This window comes from Aureobasidium melanogenum, assembly GCF_000721775.1.
Source record: "Aureobasidium melanogenum CBS 110374 unplaced genomic scaffold scaffold_45, whole genome shotgun sequence".
NCBI classification, from domain to species: domain Eukaryota; kingdom Fungi; phylum Ascomycota; class Dothideomycetes; order Dothideales; family Saccotheciaceae; genus Aureobasidium; species Aureobasidium melanogenum.
The window spans coordinates 37,720-65,161 of record NW_024470097.1 but is presented as its reverse complement, the minus strand read 5'-3'; the positions used below and the strand labels follow the sequence as shown (position 1 = coordinate 65,161).

At 49.2% G+C, this 27,442-nt stretch overlaps 10 protein-coding genes across 10 annotated transcripts; 7 read left to right on the top strand and 3 right to left on the bottom strand.

Annotated features, from left to right (window-relative positions):
- Positions 1–1,013: 1,013 nt before the first annotated feature.
- M437DRAFT_70495 (uncharacterized protein) lies at positions 1,014–1,694 on the top strand (the record flags this gene model as incomplete). The annotated part of the gene is made up of 3 exons (XM_041025472.1): positions 1,014–1,106; positions 1,269–1,345; positions 1,466–1,694. 3 exons carry the CDS (start codon positions 1,014–1,016, stop codon positions 1,692–1,694), a joined length of 399 nt encoding a protein of 132 aa, XP_040874875.1.
- M437DRAFT_60791 (uncharacterized protein) lies at positions 1,695–1,871 on the top strand (the record flags this gene model as incomplete). Its single annotated transcript, XM_041023814.1, has 1 exon — positions 1,695–1,871. A coding segment is annotated over one exon (177 nt), but the record flags the coding sequence as incomplete, so codon positions are not given.
- Positions 1,872–2,689: 818 nt separating this feature from the next.
- On the bottom strand, positions 2,690–3,043 carry M437DRAFT_11106 (uncharacterized protein; the record flags this gene model as incomplete). The annotated part of the gene is made up of 2 exons (XM_041018595.1): positions 2,690–2,800; positions 2,885–3,043. 2 exons carry the CDS (start codon positions 3,041–3,043, stop codon positions 2,690–2,692), a joined length of 270 nt encoding a protein of 89 aa, XP_040874873.1.
- A 1,187-nt stretch (positions 3,044–4,230) lies between these two features.
- M437DRAFT_60795 (uncharacterized protein) lies at positions 4,231–6,014 on the top strand (the record flags this gene model as incomplete). Its single annotated transcript, XM_041023816.1, has 3 exons — positions 4,231–4,633; positions 4,721–5,089; positions 5,140–6,014. 3 exons carry the CDS (start codon positions 4,231–4,233, stop codon positions 6,012–6,014), a joined length of 1,647 nt encoding a protein of 548 aa, XP_040874872.1.
- A 529-nt stretch (positions 6,015–6,543) lies between these two features.
- Positions 6,544–7,281, top strand: M437DRAFT_79467 (uncharacterized protein; the record flags this gene model as incomplete). The annotated part of the gene is made up of 1 exon (XM_041027179.1): positions 6,544–7,281. The coding sequence occupies one exon, from the start codon at positions 6,544–6,546 to the stop codon at positions 7,279–7,281; it is 738 nt and encodes a 245-aa protein (XP_040874871.1).
- A 2,056-nt stretch (positions 7,282–9,337) lies between these two features.
- M437DRAFT_60792 (kinase-like protein) lies at positions 9,338–10,698 on the top strand (the record flags this gene model as incomplete). Its single annotated transcript, XM_041023815.1, has 4 exons — positions 9,338–9,839; positions 9,884–10,185; positions 10,265–10,427; positions 10,487–10,698. The coding sequence occupies 4 exons, from the start codon at positions 9,338–9,340 to the stop codon at positions 10,696–10,698; spliced, it is 1,179 nt and encodes a 392-aa protein (XP_040874870.1).
- Positions 10,699–12,291: 1,593 nt separating this feature from the next.
- On the top strand, positions 12,292–13,057 carry M437DRAFT_18762 (SET domain-containing protein; the record flags this gene model as incomplete). Its single annotated transcript, XM_041018972.1, has 3 exons — positions 12,292–12,465; positions 12,495–12,925; positions 12,979–13,057. Coding segments are annotated over 3 exons (684 nt in total), but the record flags the coding sequence as incomplete, so codon positions are not given.
- Positions 13,058–13,571: 514 nt separating this feature from the next.
- On the bottom strand, positions 13,572–14,506 carry M437DRAFT_89141 (uncharacterized protein; the record flags this gene model as incomplete). The annotated part of the gene is made up of 2 exons (XM_041028979.1): positions 13,572–13,736; positions 13,796–14,506. The coding sequence occupies 2 exons, from the start codon at positions 14,504–14,506 to the stop codon at positions 13,572–13,574; spliced, it is 876 nt and encodes a 291-aa protein (XP_040874868.1).
- Positions 14,507–20,705: 6,199 nt separating this feature from the next.
- Positions 20,706–21,659, bottom strand: M437DRAFT_60789 (uncharacterized protein; the record flags this gene model as incomplete). Its single annotated transcript, XM_041023813.1, has 1 exon — positions 20,706–21,659. The coding sequence occupies one exon, from the start codon at positions 21,657–21,659 to the stop codon at positions 20,706–20,708; it is 954 nt and encodes a 317-aa protein (XP_040874867.1).
- A 3,318-nt stretch (positions 21,660–24,977) lies between these two features.
- On the top strand, positions 24,978–26,414 carry M437DRAFT_89139 (FabD/lysophospholipase-like protein; the record flags this gene model as incomplete). The annotated part of the gene is made up of 4 exons (XM_041028978.1): positions 24,978–24,996; positions 25,054–25,471; positions 25,527–25,553; positions 25,619–26,414. The coding sequence occupies 4 exons, from the start codon at positions 24,978–24,980 to the stop codon at positions 26,412–26,414; spliced, it is 1,260 nt and encodes a 419-aa protein (XP_040874866.1).
- Positions 26,415–27,442: the final 1,028 nt, after the last annotated feature.

Below are 27,442 nucleotides of genomic sequence, written 5' to 3'. Positions count from 1 at the left end.
GGCGACGATGATGGCGACAATGAAGACGAGGGAAACAAATGGGCATGACAAGAACGTAAACGACGCGACAAGCAGCGACTAAAATAAGAATTAAGATCTGGGGATAAACATGCCGGTTAAGCACGGGCGCGTTCTGGCACCCCACACCGTTTCGAGCTGCGCGCTTCGTTGATTCATCCTCTGCACAATACCGCATCTGGCAACATCTGGATGGCAGCCTAGCTCAAGGCACGACTAGAACCGAGGCCACAAGACAGCTACAGGAGATACACATGAAGTATCTAAAAATGGTTCGGACCTCATTTCCAACTCTGTTTCCTCCTGTGCTGCTTTCCGTGATCATCGATGATGCGGCTAAGGCTTTTGGCAACCTCATTATCAAGCTGCTGTCATGGGTCTCATATGCAATCAAAGGGAGCTGAAAAGCTATCCGATGCGCCATAGCCAAAAAGGAACGGTGTGTTGAAGGACCTCCGATACTCGGGCTTCTTGAATGGTGAAGCTTGAATGCATGGCCAGTAAAAAGCGCACCATCTATAATTAAAACCTCTATTCACGCTTCTATCATACAGCACCTCAAGTCGAACCCCTCGGGGTGAGAGCGTGTCTTCCAGTAGATGCTTCTGTACGTTCGAAGGTCATGAGTTCTCAAATTTGCAGCCTTGCAGCTGCCGATTGGGATACTGGTACAAAATTGATCAAGAGCATCTCACTCAGTGCAAATGCAACCTTTGTCGCCTATGTTCACGGGAGCAAGGGGCAAGAGCAGGATCTGGAAGAAGAGCAGGGTCGTCCTCACAGCAAGCAGACATCTGGACCTCCAGGCTCCTTGGCGTTGAAGATCTACCTGTGACCCCACACTCACAGTGGTGTCATGATTCATTCGAGGCTGGTTTGTGGTTTTACCTTGCACAAAGCCACGACCACTGTTGCACTTCATATGCATTCCGATTCAGGGCGATGAGTGCTCCCCCTATTATCCACTGCTTCAAAAGGCAAGGAGCGAAGATACTATGGAGCGGACCTGTGATGAACAGGCTACATGTCTCCCGCAGACTGCGGCTGAGCTACTCGATCGCACCGTCTGCCTGCATGGTTGGGTGGCTGTAAGCAACCTGGTGACTGCAGCGGCTACGGTACAGCCGTGTCGACCTGCGCATTAGTGTCAGACGAGCGCAACGCGCGGGTGAATTGCTGTTCAGTCTCCGGTCGAATTGCGATAACTCATACTTGTTCCGGCCTATTGGGTTTGATTAAACCTCGCCCAGTGGGATCATGCAAGCGCCACGCACGGAGCCGATGGCAGAAGCACACTCAGCAGCGTAACGTACCGATGCGACCGCCTGTAAGTACAGCTGCCTCTCATAAGACGCTCCTCACTCGTGCGCTGAGACAACACGGATTTTCTCAACGTCGTGTCGTTCTTAGTCATACTAATCGACCTTGCGCGCTGGACAAATCATAGTGAAATGTCTTCTGAAATCACGCCCACGAACTCCGAGGACTACACAGTCGCTTGGATTGCAGCTCTGCCACACGAAAGAGCGGCTGGGGAGATGATGTTGGACCATGAATACGTGCAGCCGAAGAGTTTCACTAAGAATGTTAACGACCCTAACAGGTACTCCTGGGGTTGGATCGGCGAACATCTCGTTGTGATTGCTTCTCTGCCAGCTGGCGAGTACGGGACATGAGCCATAGCAGGAGGTCACGGCAAGACAGTGCAGGTGCTACTCGGCAAGGGCGTAGACATCAACATGCAGGGCGGAGACTACAACAGCGTACTGCAAGCCGCTTCAGTAAGAGAACACGACAAGATCGTGCAGATGCTGCTCGTCAGAGGTGCAGACGTCGTTGCCGAGGGCGGGTGACAAGTTGACGCACTGTATACAGCTAGCCAACGATGTTGGTAAACAGAGGCGCTAGTGAAACCAGTCATATGGCAAGCAGCAGCAAAATCTGTCAATTAGAATAAACAGATGGTTCAGTCCCATAGTGACCCAAATGTAGGGATACTATCGGAGCTATCGCTAGCAATGAATTTACGCCCAGCTGCACGCTGCTCGATAGACATGAGCGCTTGACAAAGTCGTAGCTTGATGCCTCAAGCCTGGCTCACTTGACTATCGTTCTCCAGGTCGTTGCTCCATATCGCTATTTAAAACGCTAGCGTCCTACACTTCCAGAGTTTGATTATCGCTAAGCGCCTGGGGACGCTTTTAGCTAGCTTTATTGTTTTTGGCATTCGTAAATACGCTTGAGATCGTCACGGTGCGTGATCTGGACCCTACATGCATAGGGCTATGCGGGTATGTCAAATTGTGGCGGTTATTCTCAAAGGTTTAGTGAACCACGAGTGTATGCATTCAGTGTTCCATAATAACAGGTTTTAGACATGGCCCGTCTGCTTTTTGTGCTCGGCGTCCACTCTTCTCGGGTTTCAGCTGTTGACGGTCCTTGAATCAGTCGCCAATTTGATCGTTTATGCTGTCATAATGTGATATTTGTGTCACTCTATCGCTTCCGTCCCCAACAAATCCTCTTCCATATGCAAAATACACCCAAATATGATTTCCCTCCATCTGAACCTGGGGGTTATATTCGACTTTACCGCTCTGCAAACATCTGACCCACAGCTGATGGACGAGTGGTTCGTTTGGAAGTTCGCCGAGAACAGTAGGGGACCCTCCTAAAGATTTTCCTTAGCCTTTTGCCGCAGCTCTTCCACGACACGAGCAGCTTCCTTCTGCGGGTCCTCCGCAGCAGTATCGAAAGATGCCGTCGCCAGTTTCCCATGTGTCTTGTTCTTCTTGATCCATTCTTTGAGTGGCGTAGCCTTTGCCTGTGAGTTCACCTGGAGGACGATATTGCGCTGAGTGCCGACCATATCTCCAGCATCGATGCGCATCTGGTAGTCGGCATCATTCTTGTTCGTTTTCGAAGGCAGAATCCGCGAGCCGGGGCTGTGTGGAGCTTTAAATTTCTCCCCTAAGTTGAAGTTCTGGTTGGCTTTGGCAAAGAAGTCGCTAATGTATTTAGACATCCTTCTTATACCGGGACTGGAATGGAGAAGAGAAGTATTTGTAGGAGAGTTTGAAGGGTCTCGATCAATGCAGACCTTCGGATATCTGATCTTTTCGCTTTTCAAAGTCCTTCGAGATGATTCAAGTTTACAAGTACAAATGATCGCTCTCTTATATGGTATTAAGACAGACTTAAGCGCCGTTGCACGTGAAAGATACACTCTGTTCTTGGTATGAGCGCTTCGATGTTCTCATTCCCGCTAGGCGGTTGGCCAGTCGCTCATTTCGTACTTGTAATGAGCGTAAAGGTAGTGATTGGCTCGTGAATGCGTACCGCACGACTTCCGTATGCAAAGGCGCCAGCGGCGTCGGCTGAATGGCTGTGTATCGAATTAACGCGCCTACAGTATCAGATGATGTTCTTTATGATGAAAGTAGAAGTAGAGCGCTTGGATGTTACGCAAGACCCGAACATTTTCTCCTGTAGTCGACAATTGACAGCCCGAAATTGAAGGGAGTCCCTTCGGTGACGTTCTTGTTCGTTTAACTCACTTCCTCACTTCCTCACTCCCTCACTGCGCGATAGGGACGCTCATACTGACGTAAGTTACGTGTCAGAATGGCCAGCCAGTAAGTGACGGTAACCTAACTTTTTCTGGTCACTCACATGAGTGCAGCGGCTGCGAAGGTCAAGTCACAGTACGCACGATATCGAGTCCAGAGGACGAGGCGGAAAGTCCAAGGACGGGCCAAGATGCTTAGCAAAAAACCATGCCTATCTACGAAAAGCAGCCGCTGTCTCGCGGCAATGAGTCCCAGGGTTCCTGACATACTGACGGTGAGGTACGTCAGCATGGTCAGTAAATTACACGTTAGTTACCTATGGGTAAGTTAGCCCGTGCATCCCTACTGCACGACTCCCGCTTGAGGCTTCAGAGGATGGTGCAGAACGCATGCTGGTGGCACCAGCGCATGGACGCGTTCTAAGCATCCCATCGATATTGCAAGCGAGAGTATTCTTGGCGCACTTTAGCCCATCCATGATCGCGTTAGTCGATGTCCTTCTTTCTTCGGCGACTTCATAATCACAGTCAATCTTGCCATGAAACTTAGAATAAGTCTATCCAGAACATTGAAGTTGCTTCCGCGCCGGATCGCTCCACGACGAGCTTTCCTCACATCATCAGTCAGGAAGGAAACTGGAAAGATGCCCGGATCTCGCCACGAGGCGGACTGTCCAAGTGTGGAGACGCCAGCGAGATTAAGTCGTCGATACCACGGCGTTCAAGCCACGTCAAACCCCGACGAAACCATTGCACAAAGGGACTCAGATCCTCATGAATACACAAGCGGGCGATGGCTTCACCGCAACAAGGACCAAACTGAAGCACGCTACATTGAATTCGATTACGATGCTCTTTGCAGAAAGGCTGTCGAGCAATGCCCTGGTTCCCATAGCGTCGCCGAGTGCAAGAAGATTGAAGGAGGTTTCAACAGGGTCTTCCTGTTTACCATGGATGACGAACAGACTCTAATCGCGAGACTACCCTTTTCTGTTGCCGGCCCACCTCGATACGTTATTCTCTCAGAGGTTGCCACCATCGCTTACAGTAAGTTTTATCCTCATACTCCTCACTTTTCTCTTCCATTGGTTTTATTCTGATTGACGCGCGGCTCACTTTTCTTGTCCTGGAAAGTCAAATCCAAAACATCCATCCCGGTTCCGGACATCGTCTACTGGTGTGATACCAGCTCGAACCCGATAGGCACAGAGTATATTCTTATGAAACCCGTGCCTGGCGTCCAGCTTCACGGTCGATGGGAGACGATGACAAGCTCAGAACATCTCAGCTGCATCGAGTCCATTTCAGAGATGATGGCTCAGTTGACGGAGCTCGAGTTCCCTGCATATGGCAGTCTTTACTTTCCAGACGCTCCCATTGCTGGACATCTAAAAAGAGACTTTGCAAATGGTTTTTGTGTGGGGCCTCACTGTGGTTCTACCTACTGGAACTGTGCACCTGGAGAAGCTTCTATCTATCGCCAGAACGATGACCAGGGACCCTGTGAGTTTAACGGACAATAGTACATGCCATATCCTCTGACTCGGTTCCAGGGCCCGATCTCTCTAGCTACTGCAAAGGCTTGGTTGCATCTGCTCGCTCTCGCATTCCAGAGTCTGCACCAGAAGATCAACTGCCTTATCAGGGCTCGATCCAGGAACATGCCAGATTCGTGACAGAATGTGAGACTGTTCTTTACGAACTTATCGAGAAGCCCCTAGTGAAGGGCGTGGCAAAGCCAACTCTGCTGCATGCCGATCTGCACAAAAGAAACATCTTCGTTTCCGACAACGAGCCCACCAAAATCACTGGCATCATCGACTGGCAATCGACAAGCATCGAGCCAGCATTCATCTACGCCAACGAAACACCTGATTTTGCAACACTTGTCGACGATGTGCCCGGAACGGTAAAAGACTCACTCGATCAGGCAACGCGAAAGCAGAAGCAAGAGGACATCCAGGTGTGCGCCAAATTCTTCGAAGCATGGATGAAGGCCAACGCCCCAAACATCAGCAAAGTCCGCGCGATTAATGACACCATCCTGCGGCCTTTTCGCCATTGCAACACGTCATGGAGGGACAGCATTGCAGCTGTTAAAAGCGATCTTATCGACTTGGCAGGAGAGTGGAATGCGCTAGGGCTGGTAGGTTCGTGTCCCTATCAACCGACACAGGACGAACTTGCCATACACGAAAAGAATCGCGAAGATTTCGAGTCCGTTCTGAGTCTGAAGGCTTGGCTCATGCAGACTTTGGGCATAACTTCGGACGGCTGGATCCCTATAGATGAGTTCCCACTCATCTTGCCCGCCTATCGCGAAGCGTACGAGCAGTGGATCGAGATTGCCAGACAGGCCGAGGCCGCTGGCGACGCGGAAATGTCGGTGGGAAAGGCGGACAAGCTGTGGCCGTTCGATCAGCGGTAATTCGAGTATCACTCACTTAGTATCGTTATCTAGGTTCTTGCTTCACGGTGCTGTCTAAAATTGCTTCATGGTGCTATCTAAAACGCTAGCGCCGTACAATTGTGGAGGATGATCATGGCTAAGCGCCCCGGGGCACTTGTAGCTAGCTTTAGTAGTTGTTGGCGTTCGTCAATGTCTTTGTGATCGCCACGGCGTGTAATCCAGACTCTACACTGAAGATACGGCGCTACGCGCGGTTGTTTGTTTGTGGCACCAAATCCCATTGGTCGAGTAAAGACTAATACACGTATGCAGTGCCTTATGCTTATAAATTCCAGACATGCTCCGCCCGACTTTTCTGGTTGACGTTCCGTATTCTCGATCTCTGGATATTCCAAATCTAGGCAGTTTTCCACGCGACCGGCAATACTAGGAACCCAAACTGACTTTATATACGACAGAACACGTTATCGAGCCAGCTGTTCCACTCAGTGTCGGAATTTTCTTGCATGGACAACACAGGACTACTCTACAGAAAACGACAGCAGGAATGTGGCTATCATCGGATCTCCTGAGGATCTGTCGCTCCATCGCTTCTCCAGAATCCGACTCTCCAATTCCTATCACGCACTTAGAGGCATCTCGGACTTGTCATATCATCAGAACTTTGTCAGAATCTAGTGCTCAGCGAGCGCAGTCTGATCACTTCCCATTATTGCAATTGCCTCTGGACATTTTGACTATGCATCTGAGTACGCTTCTTCCACATGCGTCTCTGGTGTGTCTTCGTTCCAGCTGCTCGAAATTGCACACCGCAATTCCAGCGCCTCCGAAGAAGAGACTGGTTGATTTAGAGCGGTGTGAGATTAAAGTGCTATTCGCTGCTTTGGAGGAAGCACGAGAACGACCCTCGCGCATGTTCTGTGCACTCTGCTCGACTTGTTATCCGATCGAATTGTTCGCTTGGGGATTGGAGAAACGCGCGGTACAGAAGGCTGATATCGGCAATGAGGCGGCCGAGAGTCTAGAGACCATAGGCGCAAGGAACAGCAACGAACTTGACAATCGGGTCTGCAGATGGCATCGTGCAAGATTCGAACGGAAAGTCTTAACAGGTCATGGAGCGATAAAGTCAGAGTGGACACTGGAAGAAGCCTGCATGCATTGTGGAGGCGTACTTGCTTGGGGGAGATGTGATTGCAAGGCTTTGTGCCAGACTTGCTGGAAAAGGAGTGTTTGGTGCCATACAGAAGTTGTGGATACGGAGCATGCGAACGATGTTATCTAGCCAGAACACTCGTCGCCTCTAAGACTGCGGAACATGCATAAGTCGCATACGTCGTGATACATAAGGGAGTCCGTTCGCTTATGCGTCCTGGATCAAAGACTGAAACTTCCTTTTCTACGGGTCTATATAGTCAACAAGCACTCTTATCGTGCATTTGTCAGCAATGAACAAGCTTCATCTGCCAACCTCCACAACACCAAAGGTACTACCTTGTTCTTTACGGCTGAATACCATCTCGTTATATACCCAGGATCAGGACTAACGCCCTGTGCGAGAAGCTGTATAGGAGCAGCGGCATATCTTGTGCTCCATAACCAGACATGCAGGGAACGAGTATGCGATGTATTACTCTTTCTGCACCAACCTTATACCGAGCTAATCCAGGACAGAGAACAACGAAGTCTACAATGAGAAGATCTCTCTGGATGCAGTTCTGAATGGTCTTCTCGAAGAGAATGGCAGCTTACGGTTCGGGGAAGTTCTTGTCGCCAAAGGGTTGCTTGAACGAAGTGACTCCATGAACGGCAATGGGTACAGAAGAACTCAGCCATTGGCGATATGGCTTTAGGACGAGTTGTACGATTGCGACGAGGAAGATTCTGCCAGCTTCGAGGAATCAATACAAGGTTTCGCGACGTCCTCTCGCGATATGAGATCGGTCGCAGAAGAGGTCTACCGCACAGCCGGACCGATCATGTGCAGAGCCATGGATGCAAATGACATGTGAAGCTGGCAGAAAAAGAGAATCCCTTATCTGCTCTGGGATCTACCAGTACTATCATCTGTGCCGGTTCATGTAGCATCCTCCATATCCCGTGATTTCCTATTCAGTTTCACCTCTAGGACGTGAGACACAATGGTTGAGTTATCAAGATCCCGACTCGCAATCGAGAAGTGCGTGTAGCTTAAGTATTTTTACGTGCAAGAAGTCTTGCACGAAGAGAACAATGAGATGATCATCATTGTCTTAACGAAGACAGCCATCTGCAGCCAATCACCTCTCCATACGTTGCAATTCGCCGATTGACTAGAAACAAAGCGTCGTCGACGTTAATTCAATGCTGATTTGCAACATAAAGATTATATTGTTGTTTTATTCAAGAGGTTGTATGTCACTTAGAATGGTGAGTTGGAGAGGAGAGTACGGCGTAACTACACTACTAACAATGATAGTGGACAACAATGCAGATTCTCGCAAACAGCTGCCTATGTCCTAGCAAATACCGGAGCATTGGTCTTTTTGTGACCAAACCTGGGCCATGAAGCAAGTCCAAATGCAAGAGTGAATGCCATCCTGTTGAATGTGTTGATGCCTCCGGATTACGAGTCCGCGGGTTTTCCAGTACTCGAGGTTCGGCATTAACAAGCCCTTTATACTGGTCAAATTAAAGAGGTCATACCTATCGCGTGTCTCGATCAAATGATGGATAGCAAGGCACACGGTTCTCTCCTTAATCACAGTCTGAGTAGTGCAGCCATTGCCATTGCAAGAACACAGATGTCTACGATACTCGTGTCGCGTGGAGGGAGTAAGAGAGTTACTTCAGATGCCGCGTCGTCTACAAGAGTGCGAACCTGCAGCCTGCGATGAATAGCTTCGTCTAGACGAGGAAATTTGCACCGGTGGAAAAGGCAAGAGGTGTCTCGAACAGCGTGCGGCAGGTGTGATCCCGTCATCGAATGCAACACTCACTCGCAAGAATTCGAGGAACGTCTGCTTGTCGAGTCGTTTAGCCTGCATCAGAAGTCAGTTCTTGCTACGTCGCTCGCTCCTCTCATGCACTCTGGGAAGTACAACAGCCTCTTATAGAATGATGGCAACACGGTCATGTTCAAACTTACCACGCATGTCTGTGTGCTATGTGCACAGACCGCATCTTGGCGTCCATCAGCGTATAAACAACCTGAGCGAGACGCCCACGCGCAACCCGCTGCCCCTTCCGGGAAACTCGCGTTGAGCAACGTACACCCAAGAATGTATCGCATCTTTGCACCGTATCAAATTCATAACTTGTACTTGCGAAACGTCGTGCGCCATAGGCGGGCAGTCTCTGTCATGACGACTAACCTTCTAGATCCCTCGGTTCCTGTCGAAGAAGAAACTCTTCGTGACTACAAGGCAGAAAGGTTTTTTCCTGTCAGAATCGATCAAGCTTTCAACGATCGGTATCGAGTCATCAGTAAACTGGGATATGGATCGGCGTCAACTGTGTGGCTTTGCCGCGATCTTCTTGAAACCAATAAATATGTCGCTTTGAAAGTTTATGTTAACAGCTCGAAAGAACATCGTGAGCTTCCGGTCTACGAGCATATCCAAGCACTATCTTCCGATCACGATGGTCGTTACCGCATCAGGAGACTTCTTGACTCTTTCGAAGTTCAAGGTCCTCATGGCAGACATATTTGCCTTGTTCACGAACCACTTGGGATCAGCTTCGACGAATTGAGAGATTTCACAGCTGACAGAGTGTTCGACGAGGATTTGATACGGCAGACCTTTCGTCCCATATTGGAAGGATTCGATTTCTTGCACAGAGAAGCCAAGGTGATCCATACAGGTAGAGCGTCGAGGTGCTGAGTTGCAAAGCGTCGGCTTACAGAGCTTCAGACTTCCAACCCAACAATGTGCTCATAGGCATCCAGGACAATTCAGTGCTGGACGAGTTTGCGAAAATGGCAACTGAGAACCCTGCGCTAATGAAGGAACTCTCGAATCGTATCATCTATGTTTCTCAGCCGATGCCGTTGACCAAAGGACTGCCGTTCTTGTCCGATTTCAGCGAAGCTCGATTTGGAGCCTTTATGCAGAGTGGTCTCATCATGCCAAACGTGTATCGTGCGCCTGAAGTCATCTTAGACATGGAATGGAGTTATCCCGTGGACATTTGGAGCTTCGCAATGACTGTAAGTGCATCGTCTCGGAAGTCCTACATTGGAGCGGTCATTCGGAGTTCTGTGACGCAACAACTGATTCCTTGACCAGCTCTGGGATCTCTTCCAACCAAAAAAGCTTTTCAGTGCCAAGGGCGGTGATGGTCAATACTCTGAAAGCCACCATCTTGCTCAGATGGTGGCAATTCTAGGTAATTCACCTCTCGACTTTCTTGCGGCTTCCAAGAAGTCCGCCGAATACTGGGACCAGGATGGTAAGTCACACATGGGTCTCTATTGTGCAAACCAAGCGCTTCCTAACCTCTTCACCTAGGGAAATGGATCCATGAAGTCGCGATACCAAGGATAAGTCTCGACAGCTGTGAACAACGTCTTTCAGGTGCAGACAAGAAGAAGTTCCTAACGTTCATGAGAAAAATGCTTCATTGGAAACCAGAAGATCGTAGTGGTTGGCAGGACATATTCTTCGACGAATGGATGGTCGCTGACTTGATCGAATCTGGCGAGATAGTGAGGGACGACTGAAACAAACATCACCTTGCAATGACGACAATGGACATCAGTCTTGTCAGCGTACACCATTCAAATTATACTGTTCGGACGAGGCTATTACTCTCAACCCTGGACAACTGTTCAGACCTTGCATCTTCCCAACCACATTCCCTATGAATCGCTAGTTTCAGAATCGATTGGAAAGAGGAATTGAGGTGAACATCACTAGTAACCCGAGACATGATTCGGTGATAGCGGCGCCGCTAGAGAGGAGCCGGCGCGTAGTGAAACGCCAGCACTGCGTTACGACCCCGCGCATTCGACCTCTCCTCCAGTCTGATTAGATGGTCTGGCGCCTGGCCATGGCGCTAAATTCTCAGAGTTTCTATTTTTGGAAGGCACAAAGGTCACAGAAGCCTGATATGAAAGCGCAGCCCCTCTACATAACCAGTAAAATGTCTACTGCCCTTTATACCACAATCAAGCTCTCTCATCTCTCATCCACGGACTAGACATGTCTTCCGCAGGAACGCGGGTCTTCAGCACTGGTGGAACGAGGGCGTTGAGATGGGCGGGAGCGACCAAGAACGATAAATGTAATCAAGGCCATTGAAAAGCTGGAGGCCGAGGCTGAAAGAAAAGTATGTGAGCATTGCTTGAGTCCTATGCTGTGCAGTTTTGAGGCATACTAATACCTCGCAGTATGGCGACAAAGCTGCTGTCATTCGGATTCAGTAAGTGCTGACCACCTACGACCGCTACTTCAAGTTGACCCATGTATGGGGGCGCGAAGCTGCACGTGTCCACCAAGAATCCGAACGATAAGAAAGAGGTCGTCACGGTATCTGTCCACACCGAGAGCGGCACTCGTTTGGAGTCGGGCCATGCGCATGAAGATGGCACCACTACAAGTCACGTCACCCGAGCAGGCGGGAACAAGTAGAGCAAGCTGTCATTAGACCGACTGGGAAAGGAGCAAATCGAAGAACCAGTTGGCTAAGCTACAGAAGTCGAATAGCAAAAGGCTTAGACAGTAGCTGTATGTAGTGCAATGATTTCCGACGTGCTATTTACGGATAGGTGATGAGTTACAGGCAGGTAAAATGAGAGGGTATAGTTTGAAGAGGTACAACTCTTGCCATTCATCTGACCAAAAGAGTTTTCCAGAGTTCTTGCTACGGCATGCTAGGAACCTGTAAATAGCCCGGTAGCTAGATAGTTTCCCGGCAAAGCCCGCAGGGCCGAATGGAGTATGATTCATAAAAGAAAACTACGACGTGCTAGGGTCGCCCTGACAACTCCAGCTCTTGTACGATTGCTAGAGAAACCTAGTGCTTTGGATTACTGGCGTACGGTATGCTCCTATACACAATATAAGCTCTCTTCGAGGCTGGCCTGATCAGCCCGCAAGCGTGCGAGCGTGCCACTGAAACGAGTCCGAAGAGGCTAGATGTCCAAACACACTTCCTCTAGACAGAGAATCAAGAAAGTCGGCAGCTGGCTGGACCTTTAGGCCTGGCAGATGCCGGAGAGTGTGTTTGCATTTCCAGTCTGTTCTTTGATCTTTTCGGACGTGAGTAGCGGATCTACAAAAATCGCTTGGTCGGCGACGCCAAAAGATACTGGAAGAAACCAAAGATCGAGACGTCGCTATGCATCTGTACCGCATCTGTGCCCGCATCGCTAGAGCCTGGGTGCGGTGAACGTTGTCTGAATCGCGTCATGGATTATGAATGCGATCCAGATAACTGTGGCCTTGGAGACTTGTGCACAAATCGCGATTTCAATGGCTTGCGATTCGTCTGGAACGCACAAAGAACGCCGATCAGAGGTCAAAATGTGATCTGTCCAGTACCGGTGTCGAGCTGTTCAAGACTCCAGACCGGGGCTTCGGTGTTCGCGCTTGCACGCAATTCGAGCCGCGCCAGATCATCGTCGAACACACTGGGGAGAATATCACACCCAGTGAGGCTGGCAGGAGAATGGAAGAGGATTCCAAGGATAAGGCCCTGAGACTCGATATCGTGATCAGCTTTGGTCGTGCGCTCACATTCCCCCAGAACTTCTATCAAATGGACTTTGACCGAGGCATGATCCTCGATGCCACCAAAGGCTCTATCGCTCGTTTCGTCAACCATTCCTGCGAGCCCAACTGCAAGATGCTCAAAAGATTTGTCAAAGGTCAACCCCGAACGGCTTTGTTTGCAGGTGACTATGGCATTTTGACCGGCCAGGAGTTGACTTATGACTACGACTTCAAGTGAGTTCAAAGTCCATCTATGGTCGGCGTGCAACGACCTGACGGCTGTATAGTCCTTACTCCACTAAGGATGTCCAGGAGTGCCGTTGTGGTTCAAGCAACTGCCGAGGCATCCTAGGCCCGAGACTCAAAGATAACAAGAAGCCGGTAAACAAGACAGGAAAGGGACGAGTGGCTCATGGCAAAAAGCGCAAGATTGGCGGGCCAGCAAGCACTGCTCTTGCAGCCAAAGTGGTTAAGGAGCTTTCTCAGAAGCGCAAGGTTTCACCAATGCCCAAGGGTTGGGTGTATGTTGTTGAGGGTATGGAGAAGATCAGGATCGAAGAAGCTCGCAAGGACAAGGAGATCGCATGGCTACAGAAGGAGGGTATTTTGCCTGCAACTTTCCGAATCAAGGAACTCAAACCTAGGACTCGCTCATCCGAGAACGAAGGAAGCATGCGGTCTCGTGGAACAACCAACAACGAAACGACTGCACACAGAACGAGAATTAGACGGAAGGCCCTCAACAGAAATTCTTGAAGGTCAGATGATGGTCATACATTAAGAACAAGAAGATGACCGCTTAAGTTCAGGTGTTCATCGCATCCAAGTTTTACTATAGAAGAGGGTCTCATGGAAACGGTGCAAACACCTTTTCCATCCACTATCGATATACAATGAATCCTTCTTCTTGAAAAGTTCGATAAAGTGTGGGATTCGGAAGAGGCCAATTCCTGGAGCTATCTTTGTTGCAATTTGGTGAAGGTGGAGGTGTCTGAGGAGAGACCGGACGTGGCCCCTTACGTGAGTCGGCTGGTTTCCGCAGTGCCTGTGGATGATTTTGTCAGTGCCTACGTAAGATGCAAGACGTTCTGATCACAAACGTACCATTGGTGATGTTGTGGTTTGCTCACAAGTAGACTGTGGCGATGTACCCTGGAGTGTCGATGCAGATCTAGGTAACACCCACGATTCGCGACAAGGCAAACATTGGTCTTCGCTTGAAGGCGGTCGCTGAGGTTGGCTAGTCTCCTTAGAAGAAACGAATTCGTACAAAGTTTGTAGCGATGAACTTTGCGAGACATCTTCGTCATGGGCTAGTTTGCCTCCATCACTCACGCCATCGATGCTCGAATAGTCATTGGTGGCGACGAACTTGGAGTAGCCTCTCGTTTGAAGACAGTGACCAGATCCATTATCTATATTCCTTCCAGATAGCAGCGGAGTCAATGCACCTTTGGTGGAAATACCTCCCAAGCGGCTGCGAACCTCAGACGCTGTAGATGGGATCAGAGGTAGACCCCTGGTTGGTGGAGATGAGGCTGCGGATACAAATAGTGTTGGGCTAGACGGTCTGCTGGGAAAGTTGTATAGACGAAGACCTGGCTCCTCTTTCAGGTGTAAAGATGCTGTTCCATTCGAGTTTTGTGCTTTTCGTTTGACATCTTCTCGCGATCTTCTTGGGAATATGCGAAGTCCTTTTCTGAGGATCTTGACGATACGTGAATCGGTTTGGAGTATGCTGCGAGCGGTAGGCTCAGAAGCATGATCTTGGTTGGTGGTCATTGGGCCTTTCGATGCCTGCACAGACTCAGGCATCTACGAATGGAAATGGACGGCTTGCGACTCATGTCAGTTGAAACGAGAAGACAAAAGGAATGCTTAGGGAAGAGGTAGGGAAGTAAAGTCCACAAGATCCAGCTTCGGCAGGATTTATGGTGAAAGGAGATGAAAGAGAATAATGGGCCAACAGGATTACATCAATCGATCTTATCTCCATGTCTCTGATACCATCGGTCTATGCTAGTCGGTATTGAACAGTCATCATTATGCAGCCAATACTCCTCAACCGGAACAGCCTTCTGATATAGTGAGATCGACATCTTCCATCCTAGATCGAGAAAGAGTGCAGCACACAGTGGTCCAGGAGAATCTGTACAGGCGCCACAGCAAGTTTGTACCTCTTTCGCCTTGGAGAATATCCAATCAGCAGATATGCTAGGCGAAGAGTTCCGAGCGCTACAAAGCCAGAAGCAGCTCATATCCATGATCAATATCATGTACATGAGCGTTCCTTCACACTGTGTTTGGAGTCCCGGCAGCACTTGCCTCACATGCGCATAAACTTACAAGCAGGAGAATACTGTCGATAGGGTCTGTACTCTGGATATAATGCTAGCTCACGATTTTCCATAAAAAGCTCGGCCTTGGATAACGCAACAAAAATCAGGCTGGGGGCGCTCTGGCTGTAAGTCAAGCGAACTACAAGTAAGGAGGCCTTGGACCAGGTACTGAAACAGCCTTCCAACACTCGACTGCCTGCACACTCATGCACTGAGCTGATCTCCTTGCATTAGTCCGCGGTCACCTTGGCAGCTTGCTTGCGTCCGCTCACGATCATCAGCTAATCTTGCGGGAAATTTCGCTTTCAGACTAGCTTATAGGACTTCGCTAGCCATGCAGGATATGCTGGAGCTGCCCTGAAACATCAAGGAACAACGTGATGTAGCATGCGATTATTGTCATTCTTATCTTGGAATTCCGAGCAAGGTCTTGCATCATGCTGCCTCTTTCTGGTATCTAGTCCTACTGATCTTCTGGGACGACTTACGCGAGACTCATGAAACGCTCTTCCCGCCAGGCGTCAAACTATTGACAGGCAGATCGTCCACATCAGAGCAAGTGTATGCTCAACGGCATCAATGCCGTAATCTCGGCTGCATAATATATCACTTTAACATCTCATGATGTGACATGTTCTTAGAGTCTCTAGTCACACTGTCCGCCTTCAATCATTGGTTCTGACGGAATGTGATTGATCTACGCAAGCTTCCGCCCGTAACGATTCATGCCTGTCAGCTGTAGCTCTCGATATCCCCCTCTTCTATCTTCCTCTCCTCGGCAAATCCTTCTGATGCACCTTGCCTCCTGTGCATACTCAAGCATCTGCATGTGTTTGCTTGCGGGCGACTTTGGGCGTTCATCACACTAGCTACTCTATTCAACTACGCGTCGGGGAAGGTAGAGATGACGCCGATATCGTGCGCGTGACGATTGTCAGCACAAACTCCGTGTGTCCTGTATCCAAATCTTTGCTTTGGACGAGACTTTGTATCGCTCCCCCAACCTTTCCTGATGTCTTGCGTAGAAGATTTCTTATGCTCTTCCTGTTGTCGACTTCCCCGCCCATTGATCATACACAACTTCTCAAAGCGTTTCTGCGGGTGTAATGCCTGCCTCCTTTGAAATTGGTGCTTCCCTTGAGTCATTGACATCATTCTGTACAACGCGAGAAACTACGCTGTGGGTATAATGCATCGAGTGGGGATGTTTCCAGAAGCTAGCCTGCGCCGGAGTGCCTTGCGATGTTCGATGCTCATGAGACCACCGGTATGAGCAGTCAATGATCGAGACATCTGGTTATCAAGGTCAGACTCCGAGCCAGAACTCCATCAACCCCGACATGAGAGTTTCTGATGGCTATCCAGCATGCAAAGCATTTTCTTGAGACTTGATTTATGTCGAAAACGTGCCATAGCAAAGTCGAGATCTGATAGCACATAATCAGGGATGTGGTTCGAAGTTCAGCTCCCTATGGTATAACCCTGGTCTGGAAATCGGATTATAGAGCTCTTGAATATAGATCCATATCATTCTTCGGTGCTAGCAGTATACAGCGAATACAAGATACTTCCACAACACATGACGTACTGAGCGTTTTGGAGCATACAATATACTAACTTTGGAATGGGAAAAACTGCACTGCTCATAAACATGCTTTCACTGGCAACACACCTCGATTGATCTTTGCTAACATCCCTGACATGTTCCATCCGCTCAGAGGTCTCGTATGGTTTTCAGTATCAGACGACTGTGCCGAGAAACAGCAGCAGATGGAATGCGCCTTGAACACCGCATATTGGAGCGACAGGTCCACTCTAGTGACCATTACCACAAGCTACTGCTTTGCTAACATACTGGAGTTCTCCAAGAGATCTACTCCGGCAGTACAATATCAATAATGATACTAGATAGACCGAACAACAAAGCTGTACTGAGCAACAACTTGGCATTAGGCCGCGATTGACGAATTGGTAAGAGTGAAATGTATACTAGCACCGTCAGACATGCCAATATAATCAAGCACATTCTGACGATAGATAGACGTCGATATATCTCTATCTCGAATCTGAAACCTTGACTGATGCTTGTTGGAAGGATAGTCGCAAAGTGGGCGAGGTTTCTGAGTTCCAAGCATATGTATTGTGTGCCGACTATCAGACTTGTCGGCAAGTGCTCGATAAGCTCTTTCGAAGCCACGTCAGCCGCAGTAGATGTCAGATCATATATATTTCCGATAGCAGAGGAAGCAGCAGAGATTATTGTATCTATCTGAGAAGCTCCAGACGCGATCAGACTGCTAGCGAGAGACGTAGGTCTTGATACTTTGCTTCGAGGAGCATGTAGCGCACTTTGCTGCGTTACTTCAAAGCTGTTAGTCTAGAGAGACCGGTCAACGACGTCTATCTCGGAGTAGACTCTACATAGTACGTACAGTGGCCGTCAAGAAGCATGACACTTTCAGATTCTCTGACGAGAAAAGCATTACCAAACACGCGAGCAAAGCGGAGAGAAAGCCAACGAAAAACGAACGAAGCTTCCGAAGAGTCCGTCTTCTGTTCTTTGCCGTTCTTTCGACGGACTTGTGATAGTTGGAGGACTGACTCGCTCTCATCGTGAATATATGCGACAGCAGGGAGCAGTCACCAGAGATAGGCTGGCATCTTAACGTGCTGGTATAAACCAATGTCACCTCATACTTATGTTATACAATCCTTAGATCGACTTTATGAATGTTGTCAGTTTTTAGCTCGCAGCACAAGCTAATCGTGAGCCTGGCCAATAAGTCAACAGCAGAAGAATATGTGAGCCGCCTAAGGACTATATCATACCGGTCTTTGGAACTATAGTGCGAACGAGCGAGTCTATCAGGCTCTTGAAGATAGAGAAGCATATACGGTCACCAGAGACCTTTGTAAACTGCGCTTACAGGACAAGGCAACGACTCTTGTGAGAGACCTTTAACAATATGAATTATCTTGACGACTGTTCCGCATCTTTGCTGTATGTCCATTACGAGTTGCTTATCTCCGTGCTATGTTCTCGCTCTATTCCCGCTGTGTTCTCGCTATCTCTTTGCTACTTTTCACACATACCTAGCACCTAGCTCATTAAGAGATCTGAGACTGAGATCGTTTCGCATTCCAAGATCCTGAGGACATCCACTATGATAGTAGGCATGAACATATTGCGGCACTACCTTAGGTCGAGCGTTCCAGACCTCATCTGAAATCAATGGTGACGCGTCTTATTCAGATCGACATCCAAGGACGAGCGATCTGCATGTGCTAGATCAGGTGGGCAGCAAGCGAGGTCACCCGTGATACACACGGCTGTGACTACGTAAGCAATCAAGTCAGTGTGCTCTGTGCTATTGACATAGAAGTCTTCAGTCACTTCTGTATTAGCTTATACGACACAGAATACACCGAAAGTCAGAGATCTTGTAATGGAGCAAGACCGGTGCCCAGATAAGACAATGAGTCAGGATAATGCTTAGAAACGTAAGCACCTTGCTGTTATGATTACAATACATGAATTAGGCGATGACCTCGGGATCCCGCAATGTGAGCAATGTATGATGGTATTTTGTTGTCCGTCTAGCTCATACTAGACTGATCTGCCATCATAAACCTACGGACCTTGTCTCCTTTTCAAGACACCGATCACTCGTTCTTATGGCTTAGAATTTTTCAATCATGATCGTGTTATTGTTTGTACATGTGACTTACCAAGCTCTGATGAGTACGTGCCAGGCATTAGGCGATACCAGTGTCTCTTTACGCACTGAGCTTACGTGCGAGCAGATCTTACGCCGAATATCGAAACGATAAGTAGGTCCTGGCTCTAATGCACAGAGATTGTAGACGCAGGCATGTCGGTGAGACTGTTGGATCTTCCATCTGAGCTTCTTGTTGACATAGCGAAACTTTTGCCTCCAATCCAGCGGTCACGGACCTTGCCGTCTCTGTGTAAAGCGATGTATGAGGTGGAGCTCATGTCATGGAGTTGCCAGACTTCGAAGACTTGTACGGTCATAGGTCGTCGGGCGAAAGAGGCATGTGTTGAAAGATTTTCATCGCTGCAGGAGGCCGTTCGTCAGGCCATCATTCGAAATTCAGACTCGATCATGGTCAGGAACATCTACATCAGTAGTGTCTTTAGCATCATGGCTCATACGATCCTTGCAAAAGCTACTGGCCTAGCAGATAGCGAGCACAGGAAAACGCAACATCTACTGCAAGCGCTGACATTGCTGTCTGACCAGGCAATCGGTGTGGTTCCTTCAGAGCGTGGCATCGGCAGCATCATTGCTCGAAAGCGCATCTTGCCTCGCACTGCTCTAGAGTACGGTTGGAGGGATCATCACGAGGTGGATAGACTCAGGATCATGAAGATATTTGTCGAAAAAATAATTGCATGCGATGTCAATCACCCGCCCCACAAACGCTTTGAATTGAGTTTCTATCAAGAGAGACACCCTGAGCTGCCAGGCCGGGTGGACGATGTCAGGGAAGAAGTCCGCCACATCTGAGCTGCTAGGAGCGAGATTCTCGGCATGGGCCGAAGCGAGCCAGGGCGTCGCTTCCTGCTTGATCTTGGGGCAATTATGAACAACTAGCTGATTACAATGGTCCGTGCATGCTTCTGCCTCTGCCTCTGCAAGTGCGCAAACCATCGAGCTGCCATCTCAAATAGTGTGGCAATAGTCGCTCCGGGGCGCATCTTTCTAGACCGAAGCGATCCAGGCTGTCGAACTTCTCGAGCTGTACATGCTCGACGCCAGCCATCTGAACAGCTGTTGAGCCAATGCTTGTGCTCCGCCGCACTGCATACGGTCGCCGATGCGCGTGTCCATCCACTGTCGCTCACATTGCGCCTAGAGCTTCCAACCCCGATCCCCTTGTCCGTCCACTCCTCGAGCTCTGTCGGGTCGTTCTGAGCGGTCGCACGAAGCACAGGATCTCTAGCGATGGCACTGTGCCTACCAAACAGTTCCTTGATGGCTGACGGAGCGTGGGTGACGGGACCGTGAAAGAGCGGGAGATATACAATACAACCATGGTGACGATCATCGACTCTCGAGCCGAAAAAATGATGGTCTATACCGTGCTGGCACCTGAAGGGAGCGAAAACGTACGAGTGAGACCACTCTCGACGATACTTCAATGATGGACTTGAATATGCTGCCCATCCTGGTCACATCGAAATTCCTCGCACCGCAATCAAAGCTTACGTGTCGAACACTAAAAGACATACCGACCTTGATGTCTCTGGCCCGATGGCCAAAGAGCATGAGCGCTGTCTTTCTATCAAACAGTATAACCAAGGTCAAGAAGAGTTGTGTCGAACTACACTGGCTTGCCGCGGAACGCCATGGGATGTCCAGCAAGGTCTTGCTGATCTGGCCTCAGCTCTAGCCTTTGTTCTCCTTGACCGCCCATATCACCTCACACCCGACCTAGGAGCAGCTCAGCCCCTTGAACTGCTGTCGGAATCTCGAGCGCGCAGGATCACTCACCCGCCGCTGTCAGGAGATGGAGACCAGAAAAGACCCGATGGGATGTCGTAGATCACTCTTTCGACCGTCTCCAATCGTCTACAGGATTTCCAATCCATGGTCTGTTCCAATCTCCACAATGGACATTGATAGCGGTCCACAGTAGAGGTCAGCCACTCAGTAAGCTTCACTCGCAGTCCAAGGCCTGCCAGCTTCGAATGCACGGTTCCTTGGGTCTGTCCCTCGCATGACTGCAGACGCCTTCCAGGACTCCAGTTGCGCCTCTATACTCTCCTCAGACTTGAGCAATGTGTCTCTAGACGAGTCGCCGTCGTTGCCCAGAACTCGACCAAAAGCATGCATCTTCAACGTGTTGTCCATATTCTCGGTGATTTGCCTGATGGTGTTGTAGCTGGCGTATTGTTCTTCTCCTCCAAAGCACAATCCATAGCTATCGCAGTAGCAGACACTCTGCAATGGACAGTACTCGTATCTCTGACCCCAAATGTACTGCCACGTATACTCGAACACCCGGCCAGACAGCCCGTCATCTAGGGTTGTTTCCAGCAGCCAGTCCCGCAGGTCGACGTAACGTTGCCTGGGCAGCGCGAGAATTGCTTCCCGAGACACGGCCATCTGGGCACAGCACGGTTGCGCCACGCTGTCCGGCACGACCTCGCCTGGAAAGAGCTCAGTCCATGCAAGTCCCATTACAGCGATCTCAGGATATTCCGGATCGAGGATCGGCTCGTGAGGAAAGATGTGTGATGGACATCCAGGATCGTGATGACAGCGTAGATTGACGTAGCGATTGCGGATCACATAATCAGAGATGAGTCGTCGGACCATCTCGACCATGTCTCTGTTCAACTGGTCGTTGTTGTGCCATGAGAATTGATGTGCATGTACGAACAAGGTTATCTCGCTCAGGTCGTCGTACTCGTCGATGATATACGTCAGATACACCATCGCTTCGTGGCCTTTGTTCGTTGGTACAGAGAACTTTGATGAGGCATCGTCGACGACATAGACGCGCGCGGACAGGCCGGGTTCGCTTCCGAGTTGTGTCTCCACCCAGGTAGTATCTTGTTCCGCGGTGGACGCGACAACTAAACATCTGGAGGGAGGCATATCAGAGTCCTTCACCGTGGACACGTTCCAGCCCTTGCCTCGAAGAGAGGTCGCTAGCGCGGAAATATGTGAATGGTCGCCACGAAGGAAGAAAAACAGATACAGAAAGACTGCGAAGCAGCAGAGGCAGACAGCAACCGAGATACGACGTTGAACGTGTAAAGTCATCCTCAAGAGGGCTCAACCACCGTATCTTGCACGGTTGACGTCGAGCAGTGATGGACTAATCCTGCGGTCCTGGACGATTGGAGGACGAAAGATCAGGCTACACATGTGTGACCCAAGCAATCTAGTGTAGAAGAAGAGTTGGACAAGCCGTACAAGCGTGCAAATCTTATGTATTGGGTCTCCATGAACTAAGAACGTCGGAGATCATAGTATCTCTATCGAACATGCACACAAAACCTGACTGGAAGCATTCATCGTACTATACTGTGTTGAGCCAGACGTGCCGAGGTCGAGACAACGATGCGCTGACTGTGCGATCTTGACTTCCGCGTCCTGGCGCTGCGATAGGATATTTCCTGACATGGCATCCAATTACAGACATCTGATGCAAACTGCTAGCAAAGTGACAGCGCGCTTGCTGACAAGATGCACCTTAGTAATGGAATGCTATGAGTGGGATCTCCAACTGTAACGAAGGTATCTTTACCGTCTGCTTCCCATTCGGGCTTAGAGTAGTTTACGGTTCATAAGCGAATTCGCGCCGGTTTCCTTACGCATATCATACCTCTGTGATGTGATATTGAGCCACGCGATATGTATCGACCTTGATGCACTTTCACACACACTACATCTGAGTGTTGTCCTGGTAAGGTGTGCTCATGATTCCGCCGACCCATTGATCGATGCGTGATTGACCAGGCCATTGATCGGGTAAATCTTGTCAGCGCTCACCAGCTTTTATTCCGACGTTAGGCTACCAGTAGGCTACGGCGGAGATAGTTCCGCCACAAACCACCGCCTACGTGCTGGCCACTCGACACACCATGCTCTCTGCATACAACTTTGCTGCAACGATCATAGTTTCGCGAGCTGGAGGTGAGCTCCTGTCAAATCAACAAGGATTTTCATCGAGGAGACAATGGAACGAGATAGTGAAAAGAGGAATTAGGAAAGCCCGCACTGACCATCAGAGCTGTGATGTGTACGAATCCATGCGACACGCGGAACAAAAACATAACAAACTTGACACATCAGTCAGAATGCAGTGTTCATTATACATGTCGCGCCGGCTCGAGACGAAATCTGGGTCTCGCACCTTAGTGACTTCCCAATGAGCATGAGCATCACAATAATTTCAGCGGAAAGACAAGAAACCTCTCTCACATTATGCTCCACCTATTCACGAAGCCTGGCGTGATGCTGCGAGTGTAACCGTCACGAATGCCGATGAGAATGACAACTCATGGTGAACAGCCCGTGTGAGATTTCGTTCTTGCGCCGAGAAAAGGCCCGTCACGTGGTCCTCTCACGAGCTGATACAACAGTCAGTGTTCTGCATTTGCTAAATAGAATATCAATGGCATATCTGTAGAGTCTTTCATGCAGTGAGATCAAATCGTACCATAGGCCTGGATGCCTGTGAAGAGATCTTATCTCTAAACCACAGATTATGCAACATACTTCGAGATGCCATGGTGTAGCAAACGGATGGACGGATGCCGGTAAATGGGTAGATCGCAACTCTGACATTGTTCTGCTCATCTTCACCTTGGGAAGCTCTAACTTGTCACAATCACATAATACCATGTCCAGAAACTGTCGCAATTCATCAGTGGTATATATGTTGCCATAAATGCTTCTACATACTCTGGACCTTCCACTGAAGCGCAAACCGCCATGGAGGACAAGTGGATGATCGGACGAGGGGAAAGACGGTCAATAATCACCTTGGTAAGGGACAGTGCATGGAGCGCTCCTTCAACCGTTTTACAGTCTCCAAAAATCGAGGAAGCATACCCAGTGGAGTTCAACGCAGCAATCTGGACGGATAACGGGTGGACAGTACATCTGGGCGAAACACTTTCGCAGCCACAGATTCCTTCGATGACCCAGTCACGTTTGGTACAATGTGCTCACCTGTTCAGTGATGCAGTGATCTTCCTGGCGACAGATCTGTCCTCAGCGAGCGAAATGTTTCTAGCGTGGTTGGCATGTTGCCTGCCACCTCAAAAGACTCGGCTGTTCAAACCCGCTGCGAGAATAGTCATCCAGAAGTCATCAGCAAGTGTTGAGAACTTTATAGGAGAATGCGCAACTCGACAGGAAGCTGGTACCCTTACGTCTGGAGAATTGGAGACTGGTTTCTTCGAGAACATACAAATAAAGCAAGTCAAGCCTGTCATGTGGAACACATACGACCTACCGAATATGGCCGTGAAGAACATCGCATGGAAACATATTCGCGATAGCCACAAAAGTGTGCGACGGCTTAGATCGAGCCACGGTAGCCTGTGGAATTCTTCTGACTTTTGTCGTTTGGCATCGGCCTGGGAAGCGAGCCGTTCTATACCTGATGATGTCGCTTTGCTGACTGAGCCGTGGCCTCTGGGCAGGTTTTCGCTCCCAAAAGTGCTATCGAGCACCAGCGATGACATCATGCGAAGCAGCAGCCAAGACTTTGAGGCGATACTGAGCCACAGGGCCGCTCTCGTTGGTAGCTACTTGACGCGACATTCGTTCCGATCTCGGCACTGGACTGTGCCTGGTGATTCTTCCCTTTCAAACATGTTCGCAGAAAATCAGTTCAGGCTGCGATATCAGTCTATCGCAGAGACGGTCGCGCATGATCTTCTCAAAGAATTCAACCGGTCTATCTCTGCAGCACCAAGTAAGCATTACTCTCCAGAGACCGTCGTAGATACGATCAAGAGGTGTTGGCTGGAACAAACAAAGACCGCATACCGAACATGTGAAAGTGTTCTCGAATCGGCACAACTCCATGTCAAGAACCTCCATCAACACCGCGAGTACCTTGCCAGATTGCGATACGGAGGTAATTGTTCGGCTTGTCTACTGGAACCTTGGACGCACACTTTACCTTGCAAACACGGGCTCTGTACCCTGTGCTTGCGGGCTTGCGATGGCAAGGAGACGGACGGATGCCGTATAATTGTAAACGAGTGTCCTGTTTGTGAGCTGAGCGTCGGATCTAGATGCATCCGAAAATTTATCCCACCGACTGCAACATTGCGCGTCCTGGCCCTTGACGGTGGCGGCGTCAAAGGCTTGGTACAACTGCAGGTTCTCCAATTTCTGTGTGACGAGATCGGGCTACGTGACACCGTGCACATATCTACCTTTTTCGACCTCATGGTTGGCAGCAGTATAGGTAAGGAGAGCATGTCCTCTGTTATCGTCCACAAAATGTGTGTCTGACAACTATCAGGTGGTATCTGTGCGTTAGGTCTTGGGACCAGAAAATGGTCGCTAGAGGAGTGCAGAATGAAGTTTCTCAAGTTCAGCGAGCAGATCTTCGCTCCGAAAAGCTGTTTCGGCAGACTGCTGTCTCGTATCACTGGTGGCTGGTTTGCTATACTATCTAACGTAGCCAAACTCATATTCTTCGATAGCATATACGACTCGGCTCCAATTGAGACGATACTCCAGGAAAGCTTTGGCGAAGCCTCACTCATGATACAAAGTGATCTGGAACACCCGACCAAAGTTGCTGTCGTTGTCAATCAAGCATCCACCTCCGGACCAACGGTGTTTGCCAACTATAACAAGTCGCGTCATAGTAAGAATGGAGCTTACATGTGGCCAGCGATGGATAGTCTTTACCGGTCGCTCAAGATATGGGAAGTGTAAGTCCACGTTGGGCGCGTTCTTCATCAATTCTGTACTCATCGACATGTCTAGAGCTCGCGCGACATCGGCCGCACCAGGGTACGCATAACGATTTCTCCATGGCTAGACCATCATCGTTGATCTTATTAACTTGGTTATGACAGGTTCTGGGATACCATCACACTGCTTGGTAGCGCATACCAAGATGGCGGACTGAGCCACAATAATCCATCTGCCATTGCGATCAGCGAGGCCAACGTGCTGGCGTCATCCCGCAATGCTGACTCTTTAATCGTATCAGTAGGTTGCGGACGTCTCTTCACAGCACCTCTATCTAAGATGTCAGTGTTTCGACGATATATCAAGGTGTTCGAAGAGACTCTAGACGCGGAAAGACAGCACGAAGTGGTAGCAATGCTGACGCCGGAGAGGTCCGGAAGCCTGGTGCGACTAAATCCAAGATTAGACATGGAGGAGGTGTCGTTAGACGAACAGTCGTCGATATCTTCACTCGACGATGCTGTCCAATCGATGCTGATCTCAGGTTCTAGTGCAGCCAAGATGTTCTCAGACGAGTGCAAAGCAGCAGCCAGGCGACTCATCGCTTCCCTCTTTTATTTTGAGCTAGGTCATAAGATGGTGAGAAGGGAGGCGACAGATCAAAACCAGCAGACCGGCGTGATCAAAACACGTTTGACCAAAGATGAATTCAAAGCATTCAAACAAGGATATCCCGAAGTAAAGTTCAGGGTCAAGGACTTGATGTTTGACACTTCTATCTCGACGGAAGTCAAGCTATGGAGCTCCAGTAGGGACACACAGTTCAAGGTCGAGCTCGTGCATCCGTCTTGGACGCAGCAAATCAGCGGATCTCCTTTCACGATCGCGCAGCTACGAGAAGCCCAAGCCGACTATCTGCCAGTAGTTCTTCGCAATGGACGTAAACGTAAGAGAGGTTGAGCGATCGCCATGAATCTGCTGATCTACATGATCTGATCCTTGTTCTGGTTGGATCTATAGTCATCACACACACATATACTGAACTTTGATCAACATGTGTTGCATTTTCGAAACTCATATCATAACATATACTTTCCCAACTGCTCCTGCACTCATGCTCGCGGTGTCTCGGCCGCCCTTGATGTATATACTGGGGTCTTTCTTCGCATCCCAAATACATAATCACAGTTGCATGTTGAATGTGTGAGATTTTCCCAATTGCCATACTCTCTGATGCCATAGTTCTAGTGAGCGTAAAGGGATGAGTCAGCCGATGTCGATTCACAGAGGATGACCGTAATGCTTTATGTGATATCGACAACCTTCTACATGGATATATATGTACTGTCTCGCAGTAACCTTTATTTTCACAAGTGGTGAAAAATCTCACCTGCACCTAGGAACCACCAGGAGGACTCGTTTGATGGGCGGTAGTCCTCATGTCTGGAGAGTAACAGAGAAGATAAGCGGCGCTCTCCTGTTGCTCACGTCCATAGTGCGAGATCCTCGTTCGAGAGACGACTGCCTCAATGTCTGCAGAGCACAAGAGAAGATGAGAGGAGCAGTCCGGAACTTGAAGTCGATAGTGCGTCACATCAAAAAGAGACCGAACCCATGTGTTGCAGGCTTTGACTTCAGTCGCCTGATAAATGCGGCAAAAGAGAGTCTGGAAATGATGGAAGCGATTCCGAGGGAAGGACTCGAGGTTCAAAAGGAAGCAGTCAAACTGCATTATTACATACATGAAGCAAAGAAGTACATAACAGAGGGATCCGAAGAAGATGAACCATCTAAGTGGACGGAGGAGTCCTCGCAAGACCTGACATGCTGTATCGAGGATGCAAGAATATTGATCTCAGAAGTCTCGCAAACAATTGTTAAGGAGAGGCACAAGGGAGGAATATATGCTTTAGGGTTTTACAGTAAGGTATGGTGATAGTGATGGTCAGGGATATTGTTCGACTTCAACTACAATGATGTTGATTCTT